General features: G+C 42.2%; 1 protein-coding gene across 9 annotated transcripts in view; it reads left to right on the plus strand.

Annotated features, from left to right (window-relative positions):
• The window catches only part of BACH2 (BTB domain and CNC homolog 2), a 190,011-nt gene that overhangs the window by 142,379 nt on the left and 23,670 nt on the right, over positions 1-23,962 (plus strand). Inside the window, exons 1-2 of one of the 9 annotated variants that reach the window (XM_032683388.1) lie at positions 2,277-2,461; positions 4,001-4,158. The exons of 6 other annotated variants lie outside the window; for them this stretch is intronic. In XM_032683388.1, the coding sequence (XP_032539279.1) occupies positions 4,108-4,158 (51 nt within the window). In that variant the 5' untranslated portion in view covers positions 2,277-2,461; positions 4,001-4,107. Of the gene's footprint in view, positions 1-248; positions 2,462-4,000; positions 4,159-23,962 lie in introns of those variants that run through there. 2 more of the 9 variants (XM_032683387.1, XM_032683385.1) reach the window with 2 other exon arrangements.

Here is a 23,962-nt window from a genome sequence, read left to right on the forward strand (position 1 = left end):
AGGGAGTTGTACCCAAATGCATAATTACCACAGCCTCATTCAGGGTGTTATTAGGACCCTGATATTCTTCTGCTCTTCCAGACAGGAAATTTGATAGGAGTAATGTGGCTGCTACACCGCAGGTTATTGTTGAAAAATCATTTGAGCTGTCACGTTGTTGGAGTCTCATTGCTGTCCACTCCTCTCCAGCAGCTCATATCTTCGTCCTCCTATTTCCCTTCTCCTGCACCTCATCCAGCCTTGCTTCCTGTCACCTCCCCTCGTAAAGAATTTGGGATTTAACTGCTTCAGGCCTTGTGTTTTCCACCAAGAAACCATGAACACAGTCTGTCAGAAAGCAGGGTTTTTCTCATGCAGCATGGCTCCCACAACAGGAAGCCAAGGGACATAGAAAATACATACCTCACTGGAAAGTTTACTTTATTTTACCACAAAATCTCACTGGCTGGCTTCCACCCCCACTGTAATTTCCTCACAGCCATACTGGCATGACAGCACAGCTACCGTAGGACATACCGGTGGCTTTGCTGCCTGCAGAGAGGAGGTGTGTGCCTGCTGACCAGAGCTGCCATCACCCACTGCCTCAGCAGTGCCTACCTGGTGTCTCCAGCTGGGAGGGTTGGCATGAGAAGGTTGATGATGTACCCAGGGCACAGCACAGCAGTTGCTCAGTGGGTAAGTGCTCTGGCATACAGAGGGTTTTTCACCATCAGTTGCTTAATGCCCATGAAGAGGCATGGTGTGTTTTTAAATGATGACAGGTCCCAAAATGTCACACATCGGTTTTCCCCTCTGGTTTAGCTCTCCAGAGACTTCAGCAGCATCATGATGTTGTCATGGCATAAGCTGGAGAGCATTAGAAGTAGGTCACCGACTGTGACTTCATGAGTCTTGACACTGATTATTACTCATGAAGACATTTCAACCCAGACATTTTGCATAGGAGTTTAGAGATATCACAAAGGACATGATAGGATGCACACTATGATTCTACAGTGTCCACTAATAATTTCCAATGGAAGAATTGAGTCTCAGTCAGTATCTCATAGCTTTCTCACCACAAAGCAAGGGTAGGAGTAGAGAGGTGACAAAACATGCTCAAGGGTGCACAGGTATGAAGGGGCAGGAGACTATCAATGCTCTTCTACAAAGCCTTTGTGAAGACTCCTTGTATAATTCAGGTCCTGTTAGATGAAGAAAAATAGTTCAAATTCAACTAAGCATGTACAAGAGTGACTGAGATATTCAGATGAATGAGCCTGGCCTGAAGGAGGGATAGAAAGGACTATTGCAGGTTCATACTGCTGGTGTGACAACTAAGACCTGCTACCGTGTAGGCAGACCAGCTGAAACAGCTGAGAGGAGGAGTTTTTCTTTAATACTAAAGGACACTGTTGACACAAACATTAATTGGTTTCAACTGGCTTTTAGCAAAAATAGATTGGAAATTAGGAGATTTTTAATCCCAGCAGTGGTGAGGTGCTGAGCTTCAGGCCAGCGGGAGGAGAAGGGTGGTGGAGGGGTCATGATGTGTCTGCACTTGGTGACCCAGTCCTATGTTCATATAACAGTAAGGATTTAAAATACAGTGGTTTGTCTATGTGTTTTATATGAGATGCTATGTAAGAAAAAAGTCCTCCAGTCCAACCGTAAATTATTTCTATTTAAGTGAATACCCTTTGGATAAATGGAATATTGTAGTTTTACATTTTGGAATGTATCTCAATGAAAGATCAAAAAGTTTTAGTGACTTAGGGTTACACTGGCTGCTGTTACAGCTCCAGTAAAGTTTGTGGAGTTGCAGAAGGAGTGAATCTAGTTCTTAAGGTTTTTTCCAGAATCTTGAAATTGTCATGCCTCAACTAAGACCACCACTGTTACTTTGCCGTGTGCTTTTAACTGTCTCATCCTGGAAAAGAATATGCAAGTTAATTGCTGTTAAATGCATTGAATCTTAATTTGCTTGGTGGCTACCTTGTTTGAATAACTGTGTGTGACGTGGTCAGTTAAATAATTTCCTCACAAATACTAGTCATTTGGGATAAGGAGAGCTGCCTGATGCATTTTGTTATTTCTCAGTTATTCCTTGGTTAAGGTGCATGTCTCTGTTTCTGGTGTTGCTCACCTTCAGAGTGCTGCGCTTTGGTAGGTGCCTGTGCGTAGGTGAGGGAAGTACCTCCAACAGTGTCAGAGCTCCCCATGAGAGGAACTGAAACCCTCCTGGTTTTTAAGAGCTGATAAAGCAGAGGAAACACTCTCTTAGTTATATGGCATTTAAAGAAGTTAGCAGGGGTTTTTTTCGGTTAGCTAACAACTCTTCCCAAGGCTACTGTTTTCAGTCCGTGGTCTGCAGAGCTCTGGCAGCCCATGAGTTATTTCTAGAGGTATATGCAGAAACTGATTTACTCTGTCATGTAGGGGGTTATTATTCCAATTGAAAGATTTCAAACAGAAGTTGAAAGTGAGTGTCCTGAGCAAATCCTTTTTTCATACTGAGAGACATTTTATGTTGGCATATAATATTATAGAAAAGTGGAGATTGAAAATAATTCTTAAATATAGTCTTCATTGTTCAAAACTTTTCCAAAGGTGACAATCATTCATAAATTCACTAAGCTACTTTTAAGTCAACCATACAAGCATTGCATTTTAAATTCTGGCATGGTTTGAAAACTGCTGAAGTATGTTGTGGAGAAAGGCCATCATTATTCTTATTTCTCAAAGATTTGATGTTGGAGCTGGATAAAACTTTATATGTGTAGCTTTTAAATTCATGTTTTGTTGGTGAGAGAGAGCTTAACATCAAAACAAAAGAACTTATTTCTGATTATTCAAAGCAGTAAATCTGCCTCTGAAGTCTAAACTGCAGACTTTTTTTTTCCTTCATAGCATGTTGGGGTCTTTTTGTTAATCTGGCATCCCAAGATTGTTAACTGTTGTCTAGCTAAACAGCAAACAGATGTTTTTTATATTATTTCTTGTTTATATCCAATTGCAAGTGAGAGCAGTCCTTATGATACGCCAGTCATTTCAGTAGGGAGACATTGTGCACACACAGAATTGGGACTAGTTGAATTTAGAGGATTTTAAACACTCTGCAAAACTTTGTGTTAGACATTTCAGGTCAGTTCAAGTGTGACTTAATGTGCCTCCATTTAAACCTTTACCTAATCAAACTAAGTCAGTATGGAGCTAATTCTGCACTGACTGGAGAGTTTCCATAAACTCTTTAGTGCTAGCCATGGTAATTTGATTTTGTACCACATCTTTTGTAAAATAATGTATTTCAGTGTGTAGAGAAGCACTTGGAAAAACAGCTGCATAATAAGGGCGCAAATGTGGCTGTTGTGTGTGAACTATCAGCCCTCATTGCAAGTTACAGGAATGGAGTGTCAGCTGCCTACAGCTAATAAAAAAGGACCCCGTTAGCTCTTGACTTCTATGCTTTTCGTCTGCAATTTTGCTAAACAACTAGAACCTGCTTTTTACTCAGGGTATTTTTTAGCGTTTATGTAGTTTTCCTCTAGCAAGTGCTGTTAAACACAACCCAAAATTCAAACTTTCAAAAAACTGAGTTTAAAGCTGTAAAGTTGGTTATTCACTCCATACCCCTAACTGTTGTTTTGTTTTATTTAATCACGAAAACCGGTCTTCCTTCCTCTAACAAGGCACTTAATTAAGTTTTTAATTTATGATAAGAAGTTAAATGGCACTTATGAGGCTTTTTTAATGGTTTCCATTTCCCATCCAGATTACAAAAAAAGGTGTGATAGAGAGAGAGACACGGCTGTCAGCCAGGGGTATTGTAGGTCATGCCAATATTAGCTGGCAGCAGGCCTTTATCCAATTAACATTGCTTCATCGCTGCAAGTAATAGCTCTTGAGTAGATGATTGAGTCATTCATGCTGTAGTGGTACTCTACTTTACTTGAGAAGGAGCCAGTGCTTCGTCGAATAGGCTTTTTATTTGCTATTATTACCTGCCTGACTCTGCTAATAGGAGTGCACAGCGAGTCTGCATGGGCAAGCTGAAAGCCGGGCACTGGACAGAGGAGCATCACTTGGCTTTCTGAAAGCTGAGATTGCAGTTACGTGGTGAAAAGACAGATGCAGAAACAGCAACAAGTAAAACACCTCAGTGGCATTAGATTCCTACAGGTTAGAAATGAGATTCTCAACCTTGCTTGCATTTTTTTGACTTGGGGGTTTGCACCTGAAAAAAACCTTCACCTGGTCATTGCAGCCATGACAGTATCAAATGCCTTTCTCTCTGGCGAAGTTAAACACAAGTCTTCTGAAGCAGCAGAACAAGCTTTCTTTAGCCCATGCCTAATACCAGCCTTTCTGCTATTTTAGAAACTTGCTTCTGGAGTAGCTTGATTAGTTTTACCTGTAGCCCTCGAATTTCTTGAATCTGTTTCAAACAGTGGTAACTTTTTTTAGTGCAATGAACTATCTGCTAGAAATGTTGCCTTTCAAAAGGATGAAACTGAATTGTCTCTTCCAACGGACAAAGGGAAGCGGCATCTCTTTTTAGGAAGAGGGTGTGGGATGTGCTTGAGGAACTTTTTTGTTATTCCACACAGCTCTTTTCTTTACTATTAAGAGAATGATGTTCAGAGTAGATGTAAGCACACACCACAGGCTGAATTATTCCACGTCCTTTACTGCTCCCTGATGACTGCTGTGAAACCTGATATTTCCCCACAAGGTGAAATTTACCTGTGAAATTTCCCCTGTGAAATTTGTCATCTGCTTCTTCAGTTGGCATGAGTTAACTCCCTCACACGGTTGGCTAATCCTTGCAAGGAGAAAGGCAGGACAGGACCTCAATTCGTATTCAAGGCTGGCAAAAGCTGAGTATGTTGGAAAGCGAAGGCATGTGGCACCCTGGGTGGGACTGAGCCAGGCATCTAACATTAGCATGGCTCATAGCTGACGAGGAGGAGAAATACTGGCAGCTGCTAACCATCCATGCCAACCTGCCAGCCTGAGGGAAAAATGCTGGGAATTAGCCAACAAAAGATGATTGCGATGAGGAGAAAATCAAAGACAGGATACAGGAGGTCAACTGTTACATACTCTGCTGGCTAAAGGCAATTACTGTTCCTTTTTATCTCTGTAGAAATAAACAGTATTCTCTTACTTTGAATCTTTCCTTTCTATGTATTCTTTATATGTATAAATACAGTATCTTTAAGGAACGAAGGGACTGAGCTGGGAGTGCTCTGCACAGGAGCATAGAGTGGAAAAGGTGATAAATGTGGGAAAGAGGAGTAAGACGGCAAGAAGTTTTTTCCCAGTTGTAGGATGTTATTATGCAGTAGGGAACAACATAAGACCCTTTTACGTCGGCACCACAGGGATATATTAGGAGTAGCTAAGGTTCTTAGAGAATGAGAAGCTTTAATGTGGTTTTCTCGTTACATGACTATTGGCCATGGATGTTCCTCACAGGAATTGCAGCACTGGACAGAATTATTTCTATTTTGGCTCAGGAGGTGGCAGGAACCTGAAAGCCTTTCTGAAAGCCACCATTCCCTTCATCTGTGGAGCTTTTTGTAGTGGCAAAGGATTATATCCATGAGGTTTCTAGTAAAGTCTGGCTTCAAGTTCATTTATGCCCCAACGTTACTGCAGCTGTACCACTTCAAGGAGTCCATATGGATAGACGGTTAGGTCTTTGCTTTTCTAAATTCCTCCTAGGGAATGTGTTGTTTTTGTGTTGGTTCACAGTGCTGACACTGACCGCATAGAAGGATGACTGGAGGCTGCAGCTCTGTAGTGAGAGTACAACTGAGCATTTGGGTAGTCTGAGGTCTTACGTGACAGAACACTAATTCAGGAGAAATCACGAGGCAGAAATGGATGTTGTTTTATGTGTGTTGCTTATGTAGCACAGTACAATGACATACATTGTTTCTAGAAGGTGAGCGATAAAACAGAAATGAAATCTTCAAGATGTGATATGAAATTCCATCCATGTATCACTGCAAAGGCACCGCCTGATTTTTCATGCCTCACATATGATGAAGAACCTAGCCACATACTTTTCATTCCATATGGTGTAACTTCCATTATTTTCTGATGAGGGCTGTCTTGCTATTCATAACATTCTCTGATCTTCACCAGTGGAGAAAAGCAAAATACATCTATGTTATGGTGAGAGCTAGGCTTAAAAAAGCAAAACAAAAGTCATGCATACATGCATGTTGAGGAGAGAACATCTTGCAATAACTCCTTTGCCTCCCTTTGACAGTAGCTGTACAGTTTATTTATTTATTCGAGTAGGCATATAAAAATGTACTCTCAAAGGGGATACAGAGATGAATGCGCAGAATAAAATTCTCCAGTGCAATAAGTGGACTCAATTTCGTTGCCTTTGTTAGACTCCTGCCTGCTGCTACTGCTAAATTGGGCTGATTGGCTGTGATTGCACTCGCTATTGAAAAGGCAGTTTGCAGTGTGGAAACGTTCATAGTCAAACATAACAAACATAATCTGAAATGTAAGAGATGTCCTGATGAGTAAGTCCTACAGGTAAACTATGCTAATGGCATCAACAGAAGCAATAAGGATGTGCAACACAAGGTGGGTTATTTTTGTTTGGGGCTTTTTAATTTATTTTTTTTTAATTCAAATATGTATGTGGGCATGAATGAAAATGAAATGGCTGAGCCATGACTGTGTCTTAGCACCATGAGCATTCTGGCACCGCAGACTGAAAGATCTCCCCCTCTCCTCCCCCTCCACTAATGATTCTCTTACCTTTGCTTTTTCTCCCTCTAAAAAATTCTTTGAATTTCTTTAATGACTGCAAACTAGGTATCTGCTCTTTTAAGAGTCCAGAAATACAGGCTGAGCATTTGCCATTTGACTAAACAGACAGATAAGGCCCAGTTAAGACACCCATGAGCTTCACCACATCAGACACCACAACTTGTAAGGTACTTTCTCATCGCGGTACCTAGCTTTGTTTTATTAGTGTTCCCAAAACCCAAAGAAAATAAGATTTTATCTTCATACAGCACTTTCTGACAAGGATTCCCTGGTGAATAATGTCAGACTGACTGTTTTTCTCAGCTACTAGTGAAATTGAGCATGTTATGGGGTGGAATAGCTATGTATTCAAATGATACATTGCAGCAGTCAACAAACATTAAGGCTAGGAAATATGGTTCAATTTGGAAGTGAAATACAGGTTTTAGGTGAGCAAAAGGCAATTGAATCATACTAGGATTTGGGAATTAGATGCTCTTTGTGAATTTTACAGGCAGGCTCTTGGGTTTTTTAGAGGAACAAGTAGACACATGCTTTCTGTTACATTTGATGTGAACTCTGAAGAGCAAAATGGGTGGTTTCTTGCAGGATTTTTGTGCTGTGATGAATTTTCATCTGTCCCACTTTGATGAGAGACAGACAGCAAATACCTCTTTAAGTCCCAGTACACTCTAACACTGCTAAAAGCTTATTCCTTGGGCATTTTATTTACTTTAATAAACTAAATAAATAGGGGCAGCTGTGGTTGGTCAAACTACAGATCTGTCTAGTCCAGATGTGGTTTGTTTTAACAATGAGTTTTAATTTCTCTGAAAGAGCTTAAGAGGGGGTTTGTGTGGTTGTTTTAAGACTTAAATGAAAAGAAAGTATCAGACATATCTCTAGGAAGCATGTTGTAATTTATTGGAGAAAGATATGAGAGCCAGTGGCAGTTGTTTTGAAGCCAGATTAAAATCAACTGAAAAATTTGGCATGTGTTTTTATCAACAGACTGGTCAGTGATGTGTATGACTGCACATTGTTTCGTAACTGTAAGGCAAATGGCCTTTGAGAGGGACAAAGTTCAGACACCCTTTTAAGAAATTTGGTGCACAGTACAGGTGTAGTTGAGTGGAATTTAATATCCTAAGATAACATAGATCAGATTTGCTAATAAACCTTTCTGTCTCTCAGTTTAGTCTAACCTTATAAGAGTTGATGGCATCAAAGTGTGCAGTTAAGTGTAACTGTCTGTTTCCCACACACAGAAGTAGTTGAAATATTTTCTTTTTCTTTTTCTTTTTTTTTTAATTTAGAAGCCTTTAGAAGACTATGTGGTGAAGAGAAGTTTAATTCCTAATTGAAATGGCACCCTGCTGCTATCTGGGGGTCCGCAGTCAAAATAGCCATGGCTGGACTGAGGACAGCAGAAAACTGCAATACTAGCACTTCCAGTAAAACCAATATATAAACAAAGTGTCACCAAACAGCTGGAATTGAGAGGTATCAGCTCTGGAGTCAAATAATGGTAACATAAAACCTTCAGCAGCAGATTTCTGAGGTCTCTTGTGAACAAATAAAATACTGTCATCACCTCTCTGCAAATGCTGGGGTGGAAGTTGATGCGTCAGATGGGAATTACAGCACAGATCTGTGCATCAGGTCACTGATGATTAAATCACCTTGTGTGAACCCCTCAGCAATGTTTACCTCTCTCTAAATGCTCTGGTTCACATTACCTCAAAGGAGATGAACAGACTGACCCACAGCTGGCACAGCTGCTGGCTCCAGAGCAGCCTGTATACCTGACCCAGAGCTTCAGCTTATCCATCCTCAGCCAGAGTTTCAGTCTCATTTTCTTCCCTCTGTATCTTTTAACCCTGGAGAAGGCATTGAGGGGATTGTTGGACTAATTGCAGCATTTCTCAAGATGATCAGGGTAGGATGGAGCCACTTGCTTCCTTATGTGACTGATTGGTCCTGGGTGACCGATGGGCTTTACTCTGTGTCCTCTGCCTGTTCTCCCTGCACAGTCCTGAGGTCCTGTGCACTCCTGTTGACAGCAACTGCTGAGACTACCACATTCAACATGAAAGTAGACTTGGAGGCATGGAACAGAGCAGAAGATGCCTGTGAATTGCTACAGACTTCCTGTCCCTCACCAGGAGGCCCTTTGAGGGTGCTTAATTAGGAATTTTTGCTTAAGTGACAGCAGTTGCAGACCAAGGTTAAAAATAAGAAAAGTATTATTTTAGATTTTGTGCATGGCATTTATCCCAAATGATGGGCGAGCAGGTACCTAGCAAGACTTGTTCTCTTCCACAGAGAGCTAAGCAGACTTGGCAAATGGGAGCTGTAGGTTTTCAGGACCTCAAAAACTGGGCACCTTTGTTTTGGTGTTGAAGTAACCATATTTAGTTGAGTATATATTGCACCTGGTCCACTTCAGCAGCAACTGCTGCTCGTCATTTCAGAACTATACTTTAGAGAAATTGAAGTGTACAGACTTACTGTAACGATTGCAGAGGGATTTGGCAGGTGTGAGCCAGGATGGATTCGGGGGCACTGTTGGGTTCTCAGTGCTTCCTTCTGCTCCTACAGTGTCAGATGCACTTCCCAAAGGCTGGGCTGAGGTGGGTTTATAGGGGCAGGAAAAAAGAATTCAAAAAGACCATCCAAATAAATGATTTGACACAGAAAGGAACATAAAGAGGTGTAGGCATCCAGTGTATTGGGCTTCAAACACATGATAATACTCTACTTGAAATTTGCTTGCTATGAATTGCAATAGGACCAAATTCCCTTATCTCTATATATACCTCGTACTCTCTGTTCCCAGAATGGGTGGGAATGCAGTCTGTAGTAGTGTTTCAAGGTTTAAAAAATAGATTTAAAGAAAAAAAGGATTGTCCATGCAAACTTTAGTACAGTTCTTAGTTTCTGGAAAAAATACTTTTGATGAAGTTCTCCTGGATTTTTGTGAGACTGTCAGACTACATTTCTGGCTGTGCAGAGAAATGTCTTGGGTTTTTGCTTACCTTTGAAATTCAGACCTGTGGTTCTCTGTTTCAAGGGCCTGCAGCTAGTAAGAAACATGTCTTAAAACAACTCTGAAAGCAAAATATCTTTCCATCTCTGACCACACAGCAGTAGTACAACATGCCTAGCCACCTCTCTCCCCAGATACACAGGCAGCCTTCAGAGAAAATTTCCTGTCAGAAGATTCTTGGTCAAGTAAAAACAGAATAAGCTCCAGTTATTTACTGTTTCTTTCAAAGGACAGTGTTAGAGCCAGTAACCATTTTAAGACAGGAAAAACCTGGGGAGAGACAAAACCTGACAACTTCCCTTATGATTTCCATAGAGGACTAGTGCTCATTTCTGCTTCCGGAAGGGGAAGCTGGACTTCAGGTGAATGGGTCTCCAACCATTCCATCTGCCTGTTGAATTCAGCTATTTTTTTACCTTATTCTTATCTGACTGCAGATTTTCATGTTGTACCTTGGATGGATTTCTGCATATGGCATTTTTGTTTGGACATAAAGCCAAATCAAGCAGTTTCTGTCTATTCCTTGAATTTGTTAGTTTTCAGGAGACTGGACACATCAAACCATGTTTTAATGGCTGTGTTTTAAATGTCTGAATTAATTTGTCAAATGCAAGGCACGAAAAACAGAGAGTTGCCTGTCTTTTGTAAGAGCCATCTATCCTTGTCATTTTTGCTCAGTTTATGTAAGCAGTAGCCACTGAGGTTAAATAATATCTATACCATTGTCCAAGGAAGTGACATATATAGGCATTGAGACATTCTACAAAGAAACATGTTCGCATTTACAAAGTCATCATAGCATTCAAAAAGCAGAAGGAGTTCCTTTCAGTAGTGGCATAAACCTTTAAATTACAAAATCCCTTTCTTCATTCTCTGTCTTCAATGTATCTTGCAGTTGGACGACTGAGAAGAACGCTCATTAAGGGCTACCTCAGGCTGGGTTTGGTTTTGCTTCCTTTTCAAAGATGAGCCTAATCCTTCCCTTACAGGATTTATTTCACTATTATGTGTGAACTCTCCAATTGGAAGACTCAGTTAAGAGAGCATATGCAGGTAAATTGTTAAAGATAAGCATTTCAGCATGTTTCTGGCCTCTGTCTTCAGCTGGTGGTACACAGCCAAGGTGACCCTAGAAGGAGCTGTGCTGGACCTCTGCAGGCAGCTCTGTAGGGCGGACCAGTGCTGCACACGTAAACTCCTCTTCAGAGGGTTTCAAGTCATTCCCAGCCTCAGGGTCCCAGACTGTTTGCATCATCTGCTCTTGCACTCCCTTCTTAGTTCTCAGATACAGTTTTAATCTGAATTATTTGATGAAGTTACAGTTTGGTTTTGTAACTGCTTTTCTGCAGAGTAATTGCATAGCCAAAGGGCTGTGAGAATTCATGGTCATTTCTTGTCACTGTGTTCTACCTCTTGGTTGAATGATAAGGTGGCAGTAAAGACATCTCTAAATATTCTCTTTTAACTAGGCTTTTCTTTTCCCAAACTGCTCTGATTGCAGGTAGAGGAAAAGAAAAGGTCAGGTGTCATATGTATTCTTAAGAGACTTCAAAGGTGTCTTTGCTATTGTAAAGAGCAGAAGAAATCAAAATGGTAGTAACTATTTGACCAAATCATTTTCCTCACGATACTACAGTTTCTTAAAGTCAAGGGTTTTATGAGGCTTTTTTGTAACTAATTGTCTGTGCTATCATTCTTTTTTTAAATTTAAGGGAAGGGAGAAAGTAATTCCATTTGCAGCTTGCAGTCCTTGTCCATCTGTCAGATGGGTGTATATTTACAAGAATTCACAAATGCCTGTTTCTAATTTCTCCCCTTAGAACAAAGGTTACTCCGTCATTGCCTTTGGAAGGCTTTGGGGCTAGCTTGCTTTTGTGTGTGTGTGCCATTTTTTTTATACCATGCCAAGCACTCTGTTGAGACACTCTACTAGTGATCAAAGGAACAGAAGGAAATTTTGAGGTTTGGAGATAAATCCTGTTCACATGGCTAAAACTGTGTAAAACCACCACAGTGATCTGTTGGAGAGGGATGGAGAGCTGGACTTTGAGTTGTGTGCTCCCCATACCTGTCTCTGCTGGGGTGAACCAGCTTCTGCCCTACCAACCTCAACATGGGGTCTTCCAGCACCAAATGTGGGAAGGACTTGAACTCTTTTTGGTCTTCAGGAAAGCAGGCACCCCTGAGCAATCTCGCATTTCCACACCCTCTTTATGCATGTAGTACTGGCACGTAAATGCTCTTGCTCAATCCTATCAGCTGCATATCATTCTATTCTGGGAAAGGTGAGAGCAGTGCTGGAAATGACTCATCTTCAAAAGGCATCAGCTTTACTCTTTTTATCCCCCAGAGTTAGTCCTCCCTTTAGGTTTGTGCTGTAGGTACCGTAAAAGGGGGAAGCATCACTTTTTTAAAAAACAGAGAGCGATAAGAAATGCTGTGGCTGCCCATAAAATGAAGGTATTTGTCATTTGGAGTTTATATGGCTAATGAGCTCTCTGCAGTTTCAGTTGTCTGTTTTGCCAGGAGTTTTAAAAGGTCCCTGAGAAGTCTCTATGGCAAGTGAAGGAACCTTGGCAAGATCCTGCATTACACCATGCCCTGCCCTGCATTCCTGTAGTTCTTGCAATTTCCTGCCCCTTGCAATATGGCTGTGGCTTTGGACAGCAAGCACATTCTGTATTTCCCAAAGGAATGATGTTTTAAATGTCTTTATCTGTGAGAGTTTTACTATGTGCAGTGGATTTACACAGGGGCAAGGAGATTTTTGGTTTGTGTGACTATGTGCTGTTTTGTGGCTCTGTTTTATTTCCTCTTACATCCTCCTCCCCTCCCTCTTCTACCTGAAACGTTCAATTAAATCTAACATAGTGATACTTTTAGATGGAGGCGACACTTAGCTATGCCAGTTCCCCAGTGGCTTTAAACTGCTGGCTGCAAAAACAAAGTCAGACCCTGGGTTGGCCAGCATTTCCCCCCAGCTATCTGCGTGTTTGCTCTCCAGGCTTTATTTTACTTACACTATTGGAGACTCTGGAGTCACAGCCTATGTCTCATTGTTATGCATGGATGGGAAATATTCCTGTACTTATTTGCATTCATTAGCTGTTGGTAGCTTCTCTGTTGAGGTCTCTAGCCTTGTTTTTACAGTGCTTTTGGCAGTGTTTCTGCACTTTGTGTGTGAATTTTTATGATCTGTTGCATGTTATTCATGCAATTTCCTGCCCTGTAATGGTATCAGTTTTCCAGACACAGAGGAATACAAACGAAAACCCAGGAGCCTGCATTAGCATAAAATGTCCCAGTTCTGTCAGTTTGATTAATTTGTCTCTTTGTCTCCACTCTATATGATAAGTGCTATTAATGGTTGCAACACTTCATATGTCAAAGTCTTTCTTCCTAATGACTTGAAAATGTGGTTTATTTCCCCCTTTTTTGCATTATTTTTCTCATTTAGCATTCCACTCAAGTATAGATTTATGCCATGCTCTTTCATTATCTTACTGGTTGCAGCACTGGAGTGATTACATATGGTGTAGGGTATGAGCAAAGATGCGATCCCAGGGGCAGCAGCTGCTGATGCAAGCTGAAAATAGATCCAGCGTATGCTCAGCACTTTTCCCAGAGGTCTTTTATTTATTAGGAACAGTCTTGGTACAGGACAGCTCGGACCCTCATTTAGCAAGATGACTTTTTGCCTTTCAAGAACAGTGCAATGACTTTGCTCTATTTACTGACTGCTATGTAATTTTTTTTCGCTGCCTCCTGTGGAAGCAGTGACTTTACCTAACATAAATTGTAATATAACCCTGATTTATAATGAAGTCAAGAAACGACAGGCTCCATTTGAAGTAATGGAACTTGACAGATGTAAGGTTCAAATTAAATAATCCTATTTGTAAGACAGCATTTGTACATGGTACACTGATTTAAAATGAACTTCAGTTCTTCTTCAGCGAATCCTTTACCATTCTCCATGTTTTGCCTTTCACAGAGGCTTTTTGGGGGACAAAATTCATTTGGAGAGAGCATTTTTGTTTTTGAAAACATGTATGGAACAATACATTGTTTTCTCTCCCTTGGCAAAGAAGTTCTTATAAATTGTTTCACAGAAGAACACTTTAATTAAAGAAGAGAAATTAATGTAGGTCACTTATTCAGGGCAAGCCACATCCAACCTGCTTCAGTGGCCAGAAGAGGCCACTTGCTGAGAATGAGGGAGAGGGAGGATGCTGGAGGGAAAACAGTGAGAAAGGCTGTGGCTCGACTCTTCCCCTCCCAGGAGCAGAGGTTCATTCCAGCAGTGATTTGTATGAAGGGAGAAGGTCCCCCACCTCCTTGTTGTCCTTGCCTCACAGCTGGCAGAGGGGAACACTTGAAGATGATGTTTGCTCCTGCCTCTGCACCCCACTTCTCTTCCTTTGTCACCGTCATCCCAATGCAAGCAAGAAAAGCCCCGGGGTGTGCAAATAGAAGGATAGGAGCTGGCAGTAAGCACAGGAGTGGGGGTTGGTAGAACAGAATGCTTGCAGAGGAGAAAAAGAGACCAGGCAGGGAGTGTGAGATGCTGCAGAGATGATGAAAAAGGGCACAAAAGAAGGGCAGTGGGATAAAAACACTAAGGGTACAGTGCAGGATTTTTCTGGCCTAGATTGAGGGGAGGCTGTTTTACAAAATGCCCCCTTCCCTTTTCTCTCACTCAGCATTGCTGTTTTGTCTTCCTTTCTGGCTGTTTTAGTAGCGGCTGCCCTCTCCATCATCTTGCTGATTTTCCTTCATACCTGTCAGGGATGTGGCCCTTTCCCCAGGAGTCTGACAGACCCTCTCACTCTGGGCTGGCCTCACATGCTTAGGCAGAAAGGTCCCAGTGTGAGTGTTCAGCTTGATAGTGTTCCTGCTCTCACCTTGTCACCCTGCCACCATCACCCTTCTTTCCTGGGAAGATATGAAAGGTGTCAGTGGGAAGGGTGGTTACTAATCCACAAGGCCTCGCTCAGAAGGCAGCAGTCTCTCGCACACTGGGACTATGAGAACAGTCTGTCCAAACTGGAGCTTCAGCATCATGTCTGCCCTGCAGTGAGTGGTTTCAGCACTAAGTAGCTTCTTTCTCCTCTTTGTAGTGAGTTCCAATAAAGAATAGACAGTGAAGAAGACAAAATGACTGCCAAAGAGGGTGTTGCTCGGGTGCTAGGGCTGTAGCCCAGCCTGGGGACATGGGGAGAGAGGCTCCTTCTCCCATGTCCTGCTCTCCACACAATTAAGAATCTTTTTCCTCAGTGCTTGTAGGGAATTAATAACTTCTGTTAATTAGAAACCAAGCCCAGTTTCCCCACTGCACTCAAGAACGGACAGGACTTGAGAATATCACTGGGGAATAGGAGGAGAACAAGCTCACAAAGCCAAAGCAGTGGAAAAGAGGAAGGCAAGGAGTATCCATTCAGCAAAAATGGCATTGACATCATGTGGAACCTTGCACCTCATTTCGGGGAAAAAAGCAGCGAGGCCCAAAAATAAAAGTCAATCCGGAGATTTTAGAGTTGCTGCTGGTAGCTTGCACACTGCCTCCTCTCCCTCCTCCAACAGATGTGTGCATGGCTACGGGCATGGCTTTCTGTTCACTTGGAATTAATGGGATTATATACAGCGGGAAAGGAGGCAGGGTACACTGAATTCTGCAAATACAGAGCTTCAACCTGTGCTGCTTGATCTTTGAAAAAAATAAAATACAATAAAATAAAATAGCAAGAACCAATTCCAGGATGTTTCAGTATATACATAAACTGGTTTTCATTACTCACGGCACATTCGTGACTGAGGCAGCAGAATAACACTTTGCTGTTCATGATTTTATCAGACAGTGATAATTGTAGTTAATATTTTCTTAGTAGTGTCTCTGAGAGTTTATTTATGCTGTTAATAATCTGAGCAGCTGTAATGATGCTGTCTGCCAGAGCTGTAGCCTTTTAGAATCACTCTAGTGTGGCAAGGATACGATAGTAATAGAAATCCAAGGAGAAAGCGATCTTTTCGGAGCAGATGGGGCTGATTCAATCCCTTTCACACACATTCACGTTATCTAGTCTCTTTCTCACACTATCATGCGTGGGTGCACGTGAGCATATGTAGACACACACACAAATAGCTGTAAAGTTCCAACTTCCACCCTCCTTGGAAGTCACATGTCAAGCTGGAAAGGCGATAATTTTTCTACGTGAAGAGTGTTTCTGGGGCTTCTAGGATAGATGGCATATTCTACCCCTTGCTTTCTGGGTAGATCTTAAAAATCTCATGCATGAAGCAGAAAGTCAATTCGTTGAGGGTAACCTGGAGCCAGGGGCGGGGTTGTGGCTGCACTGGGATTCCTTTGCCCAACCTTCCTATCTTTCCTTGCCCTTGACCTCTTTGCTACAGGTCACTCCTCCTGAGCCTACATTCCTTTAGGGACTAAAAGAGCCATTTACTTTTGCTCATAGCAGACATGAAAGCTCAGCAAGAAGGCAAATGCCTACGATTTTTTTCTGGTGGGATTTACAGAGCCTAGTTAACCTTTTGGGCCACTGAGAGGAGAGTTAACTGCTCCTTGTGGAGGATGGGAGGGGACCAACTTTTCCAGCTCAGCAGTGGCTGGTTCTTCTTGGAAACCTGCATTGTTGAGCTGAGCAGACGTCACTGATAAAACGTGAACACCAAGCAGTAGAACAAAAGCCACCATAATCCTCAGATCTGTTAGTAACCATGCAAGAACAAAAACAAGGTGATTGCAGAAAAATTGCATGTCTGAATACCAGAAATTAAAAGGCAGGGTGGGGGAGGAGAAGGAAAACTGGAACAAATATAGCATTTGGCGGGTTTTGTTTTAAAACTGTGATGCCTGCAGGAAGCCGGGTCATTTATACAGGGTTTCAGCCTACCAGTTAATAATTGTAATGCCTGGTTACCTCATGAAGCACAATAGCAAACCCTTTTACATTCATTTCCTTCCACAGCACAGCAAAAGCGTCTCTGGATTTGAAATGTTGCAGTATTTGGTGGGCTGCACTCTCTGCTACCCCGATGTAAGGAAGCCAGTGATTTTATATGCTGTGCCATGCCAGCACATGGTCACAGGCAGTGCCGGAAGCATGGGCATCATCCTGTGGAAACCACGGCAGAGCATCTGTGAGCTGCTCATCATATCGGATGTTATCCAGCCCCATCTCCTGAGCCTGCTTTTTCTCCAACTCCTTTGTCTTCTAATTCAGTTCTCTTCTTCACAGTGCAGCCTTGTGTTTTCTTAAATCATATTTGACAGAGCTTGTTTATTCCTCTCCTACACTACACGAAGTATAATAGTAGGGCTTGTAGTGAGATGCCTTGCTGTGAAGTATTCCTTGTTTTTATAAAGTAATTACAGTGTATTTAATGTGCTGTGTATTTAATACACTATTATATAGTTTGTTCACATAAATACATTCTGCCATGCCTGGGAAAGAGTAGTATTGGTGCAATTTACAGGTCTTTGTAGTTTTTCTGTGTTGTTGTGTTTACTTGTGTATCAATTGCAGCTTTAGAAACTCTGAACCATTCTTCTAAGCACCCTCTGAATTAGAAAATTTCTTCATACATCTTCATTTTCTGTCTATTTTGATATTTCCTAATGTAACTTGGAGGCTTCTAGAGCTTTCTTTCTTCATTCTAAAAGTTCTTAAACTGACTTTGTTTTCCCTTTTTTTGCCCACTTTGGCTCATGATATGCACCTAAACAGATCTTTCACAGACTCCGCTCTCACAATTTATATTCTGTGAAAGCTTTCCCACTCCTTCCTCACCCCTCCTCACTGCTAACACTTTCTCTTTTTTTTTTCCTTTCTTTTTTAATCCGGAGGTCAGTTTAATTTTCCTTTTGCAAAAATATGGGACTGATTTTAATTTTAAATTACAGTTGCACTTTAATTCTAATGATGCTTTTGGGTTAAAATCTGTTCGTTTCTTCTCCGCTGGTTTCAGCATGGCTTGTAGAGACACCAGAGGAGAGAAGGTAGCATTTCTGCTGAGCCACCCTCCTGTGTCATCCTTTGTTACTGTGTTCCACGTTTCTTAAAGTGCACGTTGCACTTGAAAAACGAATGTATTTCAGACTGCCAGATATCACAGCCGTATTTCCCTTTGCTTTATCTTCCAGTTCATGGCTGAGTGTTTAAACTGCTAATTAGTGCCACTGTTTTTTACATGCTCTTTGTTGGTTCAATCATTTCATAGCCAAGTTGTTCCTTTAGAGAAACGGTTGTTTGGCACATCCTCATCTCTAATTTTCTTTTTCATACCTTTACCCAGAGTCTGACCTTTGCAGCCTGAGAGTTCTTCTCCAAGCCTTTTCACCTAGGCTTGCCTGCAGGTACTCTCTTGGCCACAATTTGGAATTTTCTGTATTCTCATTATGCCTCGGACAGCCTCTAACATGAACAGCATACCCCAAACCACATAATTAGTTAGGAAAAAATTGTCTCATTCTGCTGAATTTCGTTACGGTGTTCTTGCTTTATGGTGAACTTGCCACCGGTTGCCGCATGAGAGGAGCCCCAAAGAAAAGATACAAGGACTCCCTGAAACAATATCTCACCCTCGGCCATATTGATCAATATAACTGGTCTACTCTGGCCTCAAATCGGGAGGCCTGGAGACACACCATCTATAATGCTACCATTTCCTTTGAGAACACATGCAGGATCACTCTCGAGGAGAAAAGATAACGCAAAAAGAATCGTGTCTTGCTGAATATACCACCTAAGGAGTCTTTCTGCTGTACCTTTTGCAATCGGATATGTCTATCTCGTATTGACCTCATAAGCCACCAGTGTGCTTGTAACAAACGTGGATAGAGCCTTCCTAAATCTTCGTTCGCGAAGCCTAACCATGATATTATGGTGTTTTCTCCAAACAGTGGCACTTCGGCCGTCAGTTCAGTGCATAGTATGACAGACACTATTGTCCTCATGGTTTAATAAACTGGTGTTTGACTTCAAGTTACTGAGTGAGATTTTAAAATAAGGGCTCTGACAGGTTTACTTGTAGGGGTTTAGGAAGTTTCCCCCTGCAGTCCAAGAGCTGTTGTGCTGAAGGCTTTGTGAGGTGGCAGAGGGAGGTGTGCCTGATGCCAGCATGGCTGTGTGCCGGCAGGCCCTCGCCTCCGCACAGACCTGCCTCCCTTAGCTGCTGAGCTTCTCGTGCCAGGCTGTGGCCCAGAGGAGCAGCCATGCAGGCAAACATCTCCTTTTGCTCAGCAAAGCACTGTGGATGGTAGCACCAGATCTGCCCAGTGGGTACATCTGCCAACGACCCATGGTAAGAGTAAATGTGATGCAGGCAGCACATCCCTGCTGTGGACAAGCACTGCATCTTCCAATCTCCTGTAGTCTTTTGGTTTTGCAACTGTATTAATCTGTGATGGTAAGATGCCTGCTGTTTCCTTCACTGAAATGTGTCAGCAGCAAAGTACTGAGGCTTATATTTGGTGATTCCTACCTTCCTTCTCAATAGACTGAGAGGTGTGGCAAATTCAACAAATTGCTTTGGCCTTAAAATTTTCAGGGATGGGAAGGATGCTGAAAATGTGCAAGGATACTGTCAGGATTTCCAGAAGTAAATTCTTTGCTTTGATTTGAAACCAGTCTCACTTTTGAAAGGTTGAAAGAATTTCAATTTGGCTTCAATAACTCTGAGATGAAATGAAAACTAGAAATTGTGGATTAAAATAAGCATTGCAGTTGGATCAGAAATCATTTTTACTTTTACTATTCTGTCTTTTACTGTTTTAATTTCTTAGACATCTTCTGATTCTCTCTTCCCATTTGTTTCATCTGACATTATTGGCCCCAGACTTGGAGCCCAGAATTTTTGAGAATGCTCAAAGCTGAGGGCTAATATTACCATTTCTGAATTTGATTCAGAAAAATCCAAGTATGCAGGTGCCTTAATAATACCTCTTATGCTCCACCCCTAAGTCATGTGCGGTCAAAGGCTGACATAACCAATAACATGGTCATTGATTTACCGGCTGTTTACGCCATCTTTACACTTAGCAATCAATTCCAAGCCACTCACCCTGCTGTCAGTGCTGACGTACTTCTCACGGAGCAACGGGCACAGTTTGCAATTATTGCTTCCCATCCTGTAGGCAAGTCAGCGTGAATGACTTCTTCCTCCCTGTCTCACCTCCTGTGGTCACACCTGCCACATTATAATGCTGGGTGGGCACTCAGGGATATTAGTCTCCCCTTTCAGGTGCAGAGGCAGGAGGTCTTTGAAGTGCTGGTGCTGCCCCTGGATGTGCTCCTTGTGCCAGAGAGAGGAAAATGAGAAGTCATAGAATCATAGAATCATAGAATATGCTGAGATGGAAGGAACCCATCAGGATCATCGAGTCCAACTCCTGGCCCTGTGCAGAACACCCCAAGATTCCCATCTTGTGCCTGAGAGCGTTGTCCAAAAGCTTCTTGAACTCAGATGGGCTTGGTGCTGTGGCCACTTCCGTGAGGAGTCTGTTCCAGTGCTTAACCACCCTCTGGGTGAAAAATCTTTTCTTGATAAGTTTAGGTTATCAAGATTTAGATTTAGACTTAGGTTCATGCCATTTCCTCGGGTCCCGTCACTGGTCATGAGAGTGAAGAGGTTGGTACCTGCCCTTCTGCTTCCCCTTGTGAAGATGTTGAAGATGGCAATGAAGTCTCCTCTCAGACTCCTCTTCTCTAGCCTGAACTAACCAAGTATCCTCAGCTACTCCTCATACGGCTTCCTCTTCAGACCCTTCACCGTTCTCATGGCCCTCCTTTGGACTCTCTCTAGTAGTTTAATGCCTTTTTTATATTGTGGTGCCCAAACTACACAAGGTGAGGCCACACCAGTGCAGAGTAGAACAGGACAATCACCTCCTTTGGCCAATAATGCTTTGCATGATGCAGCCCAGGACACAGTTGGCCCTCCTGGCTGTCAGGGCACTGCTGACTCACATTCAACTTGCCATTGACCAGGACCCTCAGGTCCCTTTCTGCAGCACTGCTGTTTAGCCTCTCCTTCCCTAGTCTGTACACACAATCAGGGTTGCCCCATCCCAGATGCAGAGTCTGGTCACTCGGTTTCCTCCTTCAGTTTGTAAATACTCTCACACAGGCAGTTGGGGCTTGTAGTGTAAATCTGTCATCTGGCCCGCAACTGGGACTTCAGGGGGAAGGGGGGGAGGGGCACTTGTGGGGTTTTTTCTTTTGAAAGCACAAAATTGGAAGTTGGACAAGCACTTCCAATGTGACATCTTTTGTAGAACTACCACTAAAGGGAGTTAAGCATCTCCTTGAAGCTCTCAACCTGACAGCCTTGAGGCTGTTGTGGAGGATGCACTGAAAAGATACCAGGATGACCCTTAGACTGGCCTTGGTGTGGCTTTGCAGGTGGCAGCTTTTCCAATGGGACTTTAGAAATAAATAAATTAGGTAAATGATTCTCTTAAAGGAGCTTTGTGTCCATTTTCTCCCTTCCTCTGGTCTGTGTTCATGTCCAGGGAACGCATGGTGGTGGTGTAGTGGCCTCCTACCCCTGTGATGCAATGCAATGTGGGAGATGCCAGACTGTTACTTGAACTTCAGGTGACTCTTCTGCCCAAATTTGTATGCGCTACCTGAAGTGGCAGAATGTTGAACTGGGGCCAGCAGGGTATCTGCTTCATTTAAGAAGGGGTTTTAGAATTAAAACAATGACCTCTCTCTGTCAGTCTTCTCCATCAGTGACTTGTACATTTCTCCCTTGTTTACAAGCCCAGATAATACAAATACCTGCATCTGATGCTTCTCACTCAAGTGGGCTTTTAAAGAGTGATTACTCATTTTAGGAGCTTGTCCTGGTTTCAGCTTGGGTAGAGCTTTATGAGAAGATAAGGGAAATATATCTGTAAGCTGCTGGTGGGAGAATATTTAAATGCTGTTAAATTAAAGAGAGGGAAATGCAGTAAAATACTGGTGTGGCATTGGCTTACAAAAGTCCTCTGTTGTTTATCGTCTCTTCTTCTGACTTTTTCCTGCCTGCTGCATGTTCCCTCTTTGTGTAAAAGGATCACAGTTTCAGAACAACTCCTGCCTATGTGCATATGTAGGGACAAACCATGATGCCTAACACTGTTGATTTTGCACATGACTATCCTGTTTGAGCCTAGTAATAAACTTCCTCTATCAGAGAGTTTTCCAAAACCAAATAAGCCCAGACTAGGAAAAAAAGCAGGCTTCCCCATCCCAAGTAAAAATAACCAAGTAAATAGCCAGGAAGTCTCTTTATTCTTAATGGACTAACAGCTTTGGTGACTGATTTTGGTTATCAGATTACACTCTGAAAATAACTTCTGTGCTATACTTGCAATTGGCTGTGGAAGAAAAAGAATACACTGTGTGCTAATTTTAGCAAATAAGATTAGAGTTAATATTTAATCTCAGAGACCTTCTTCAGGCTGTGGAAAAAAAATAGCAGCAGTTAACTGTCACTAATCTTATCTCCTATTTTTCTAGCATATGTTTGGTTATATAAATTGTAGTGCTAGGAGCACACTGGTGGAGTGTGAAGTTAGTACTTTGTTGGCTACATGCTTGGGTGTGTTAGACAAATTTCAAGGCTGAGATGCATTTAAGAGGTCTACACTTGCCTTTAGACTACAGTAACAACATTGAAAGATCAGCAAAGTGGGTACCACAGTAGACCTGCTACAAAACAGTATGTGAATAATGGATTGATTTTGGCTTCTGCAAGAAATAGTCCCTTTTTTCCTATGTTTCTACCCAATTGTTTTAAATTAATATTCAGTTTGAGATTTGATATTCAGCATGTGAGGTTTGATTCGATTTTCCTTTCTTCCTTCCCCACAAAATGGCTTAATAATTGAATCGACGTTTGGAAATCAGAGATGAAGAGTTTCTAACTGTTTTTAGGTGCCTGATGATGAATTCAACCTGAAAATCAAAATACTACAAATATAAACCATAAACCTATAAGCAGCTTGCATGCTTTGCAACAAACCTATCAGTACTCCTGTTGATTTCAACAAGATACTCAAATGCATAAAGATAATAACACGCACCTACGCTGCTGTCAGGACTTGTACATTCTCAGTGTATCTAAAGGTCTCACCACCTAAATTAACCCCAATTCAGTAGGATTTAGCAACTAATGTTCTGCAGATTTCATTGTATCCTCGGAGGTTAGGAAAGGGCTGTGCCCTCTCGCTCCACCACCACCGAGCTTGTTCTTTGCATATGCCCCAGGTATACTTTCTTTGGAAAGGAACAACTGCATGTACATTTGCTGTTGAACCTTGATGCTGTTTCCTAGCAGATCATGAGGGCACTGTGCCCTCATTAATGCAGAAATTAGGCTTGGAAAAGCCTTTCTTCTTGTTGCAATCGGCGATAGCATCCAATAGCAAACCAGACAATTCTCTGTTCTTGATGTTAGTATGCACCAGATTACTGTAAACATTCTTTTGCTCCATTTTAGATATTGCCTTGCCAAGTTTTACATTCCTACATGTTTACAGTGATCTTTCCTTGCCCTTAACCACTTTTCCCCTCTTTAAATTGAAGTCAGACTTCACTGGCATTTTGCAGGGGTTGACCTTCCCCACTCCAGATGCAGCTTTTCATACAGATGCCATTTGGAGCAGGGTTACCAGACATCCATGTTTCCCTTGGAAATAACCTTCCCCCCCCCCCCCCCAAACAAATACTGTCTGTGCAGAATTGGAGGATTTCGTCTATTTATGTAGGATTTTGAGACATCTGGAAGTCTGGGCAGCTAGCTAATGAGCATGCACTGATGAACTCTGCAGCACACAGTGAGTCCAGCCCATCCACAGAAATGGGTCCACAGACCTCTGCGTGTGCTCTGAGGCCATGTCCCGTCTGTTCAGAACAACACGGAGGCCTCCATGGCATGCTTGGTCAGCCTCATGGAGGACATGGATACAACAGGGAGCCAGAGAGAGTTCACCCACAGTGCTGCGTCTCCCGCGGTGGCTGTAAGTTTGTGTGTACAACTACATTTAAAATAGAATTTCTGCCCTAGAAGTCCCTTATGAAAATACAATGTTCCCAATGTGGAAGTGAGCTAACCCTCCTCCTAATTTTAGAAAAGTACGTGCTCAGT

Source organism: Chiroxiphia lanceolata, chromosome 3, assembly GCF_009829145.1.
Source record: "Chiroxiphia lanceolata isolate bChiLan1 chromosome 3, bChiLan1.pri, whole genome shotgun sequence".
Lineage (NCBI taxonomy): Eukaryota > Metazoa > Chordata > Aves > Passeriformes > Pipridae > Chiroxiphia > Chiroxiphia lanceolata.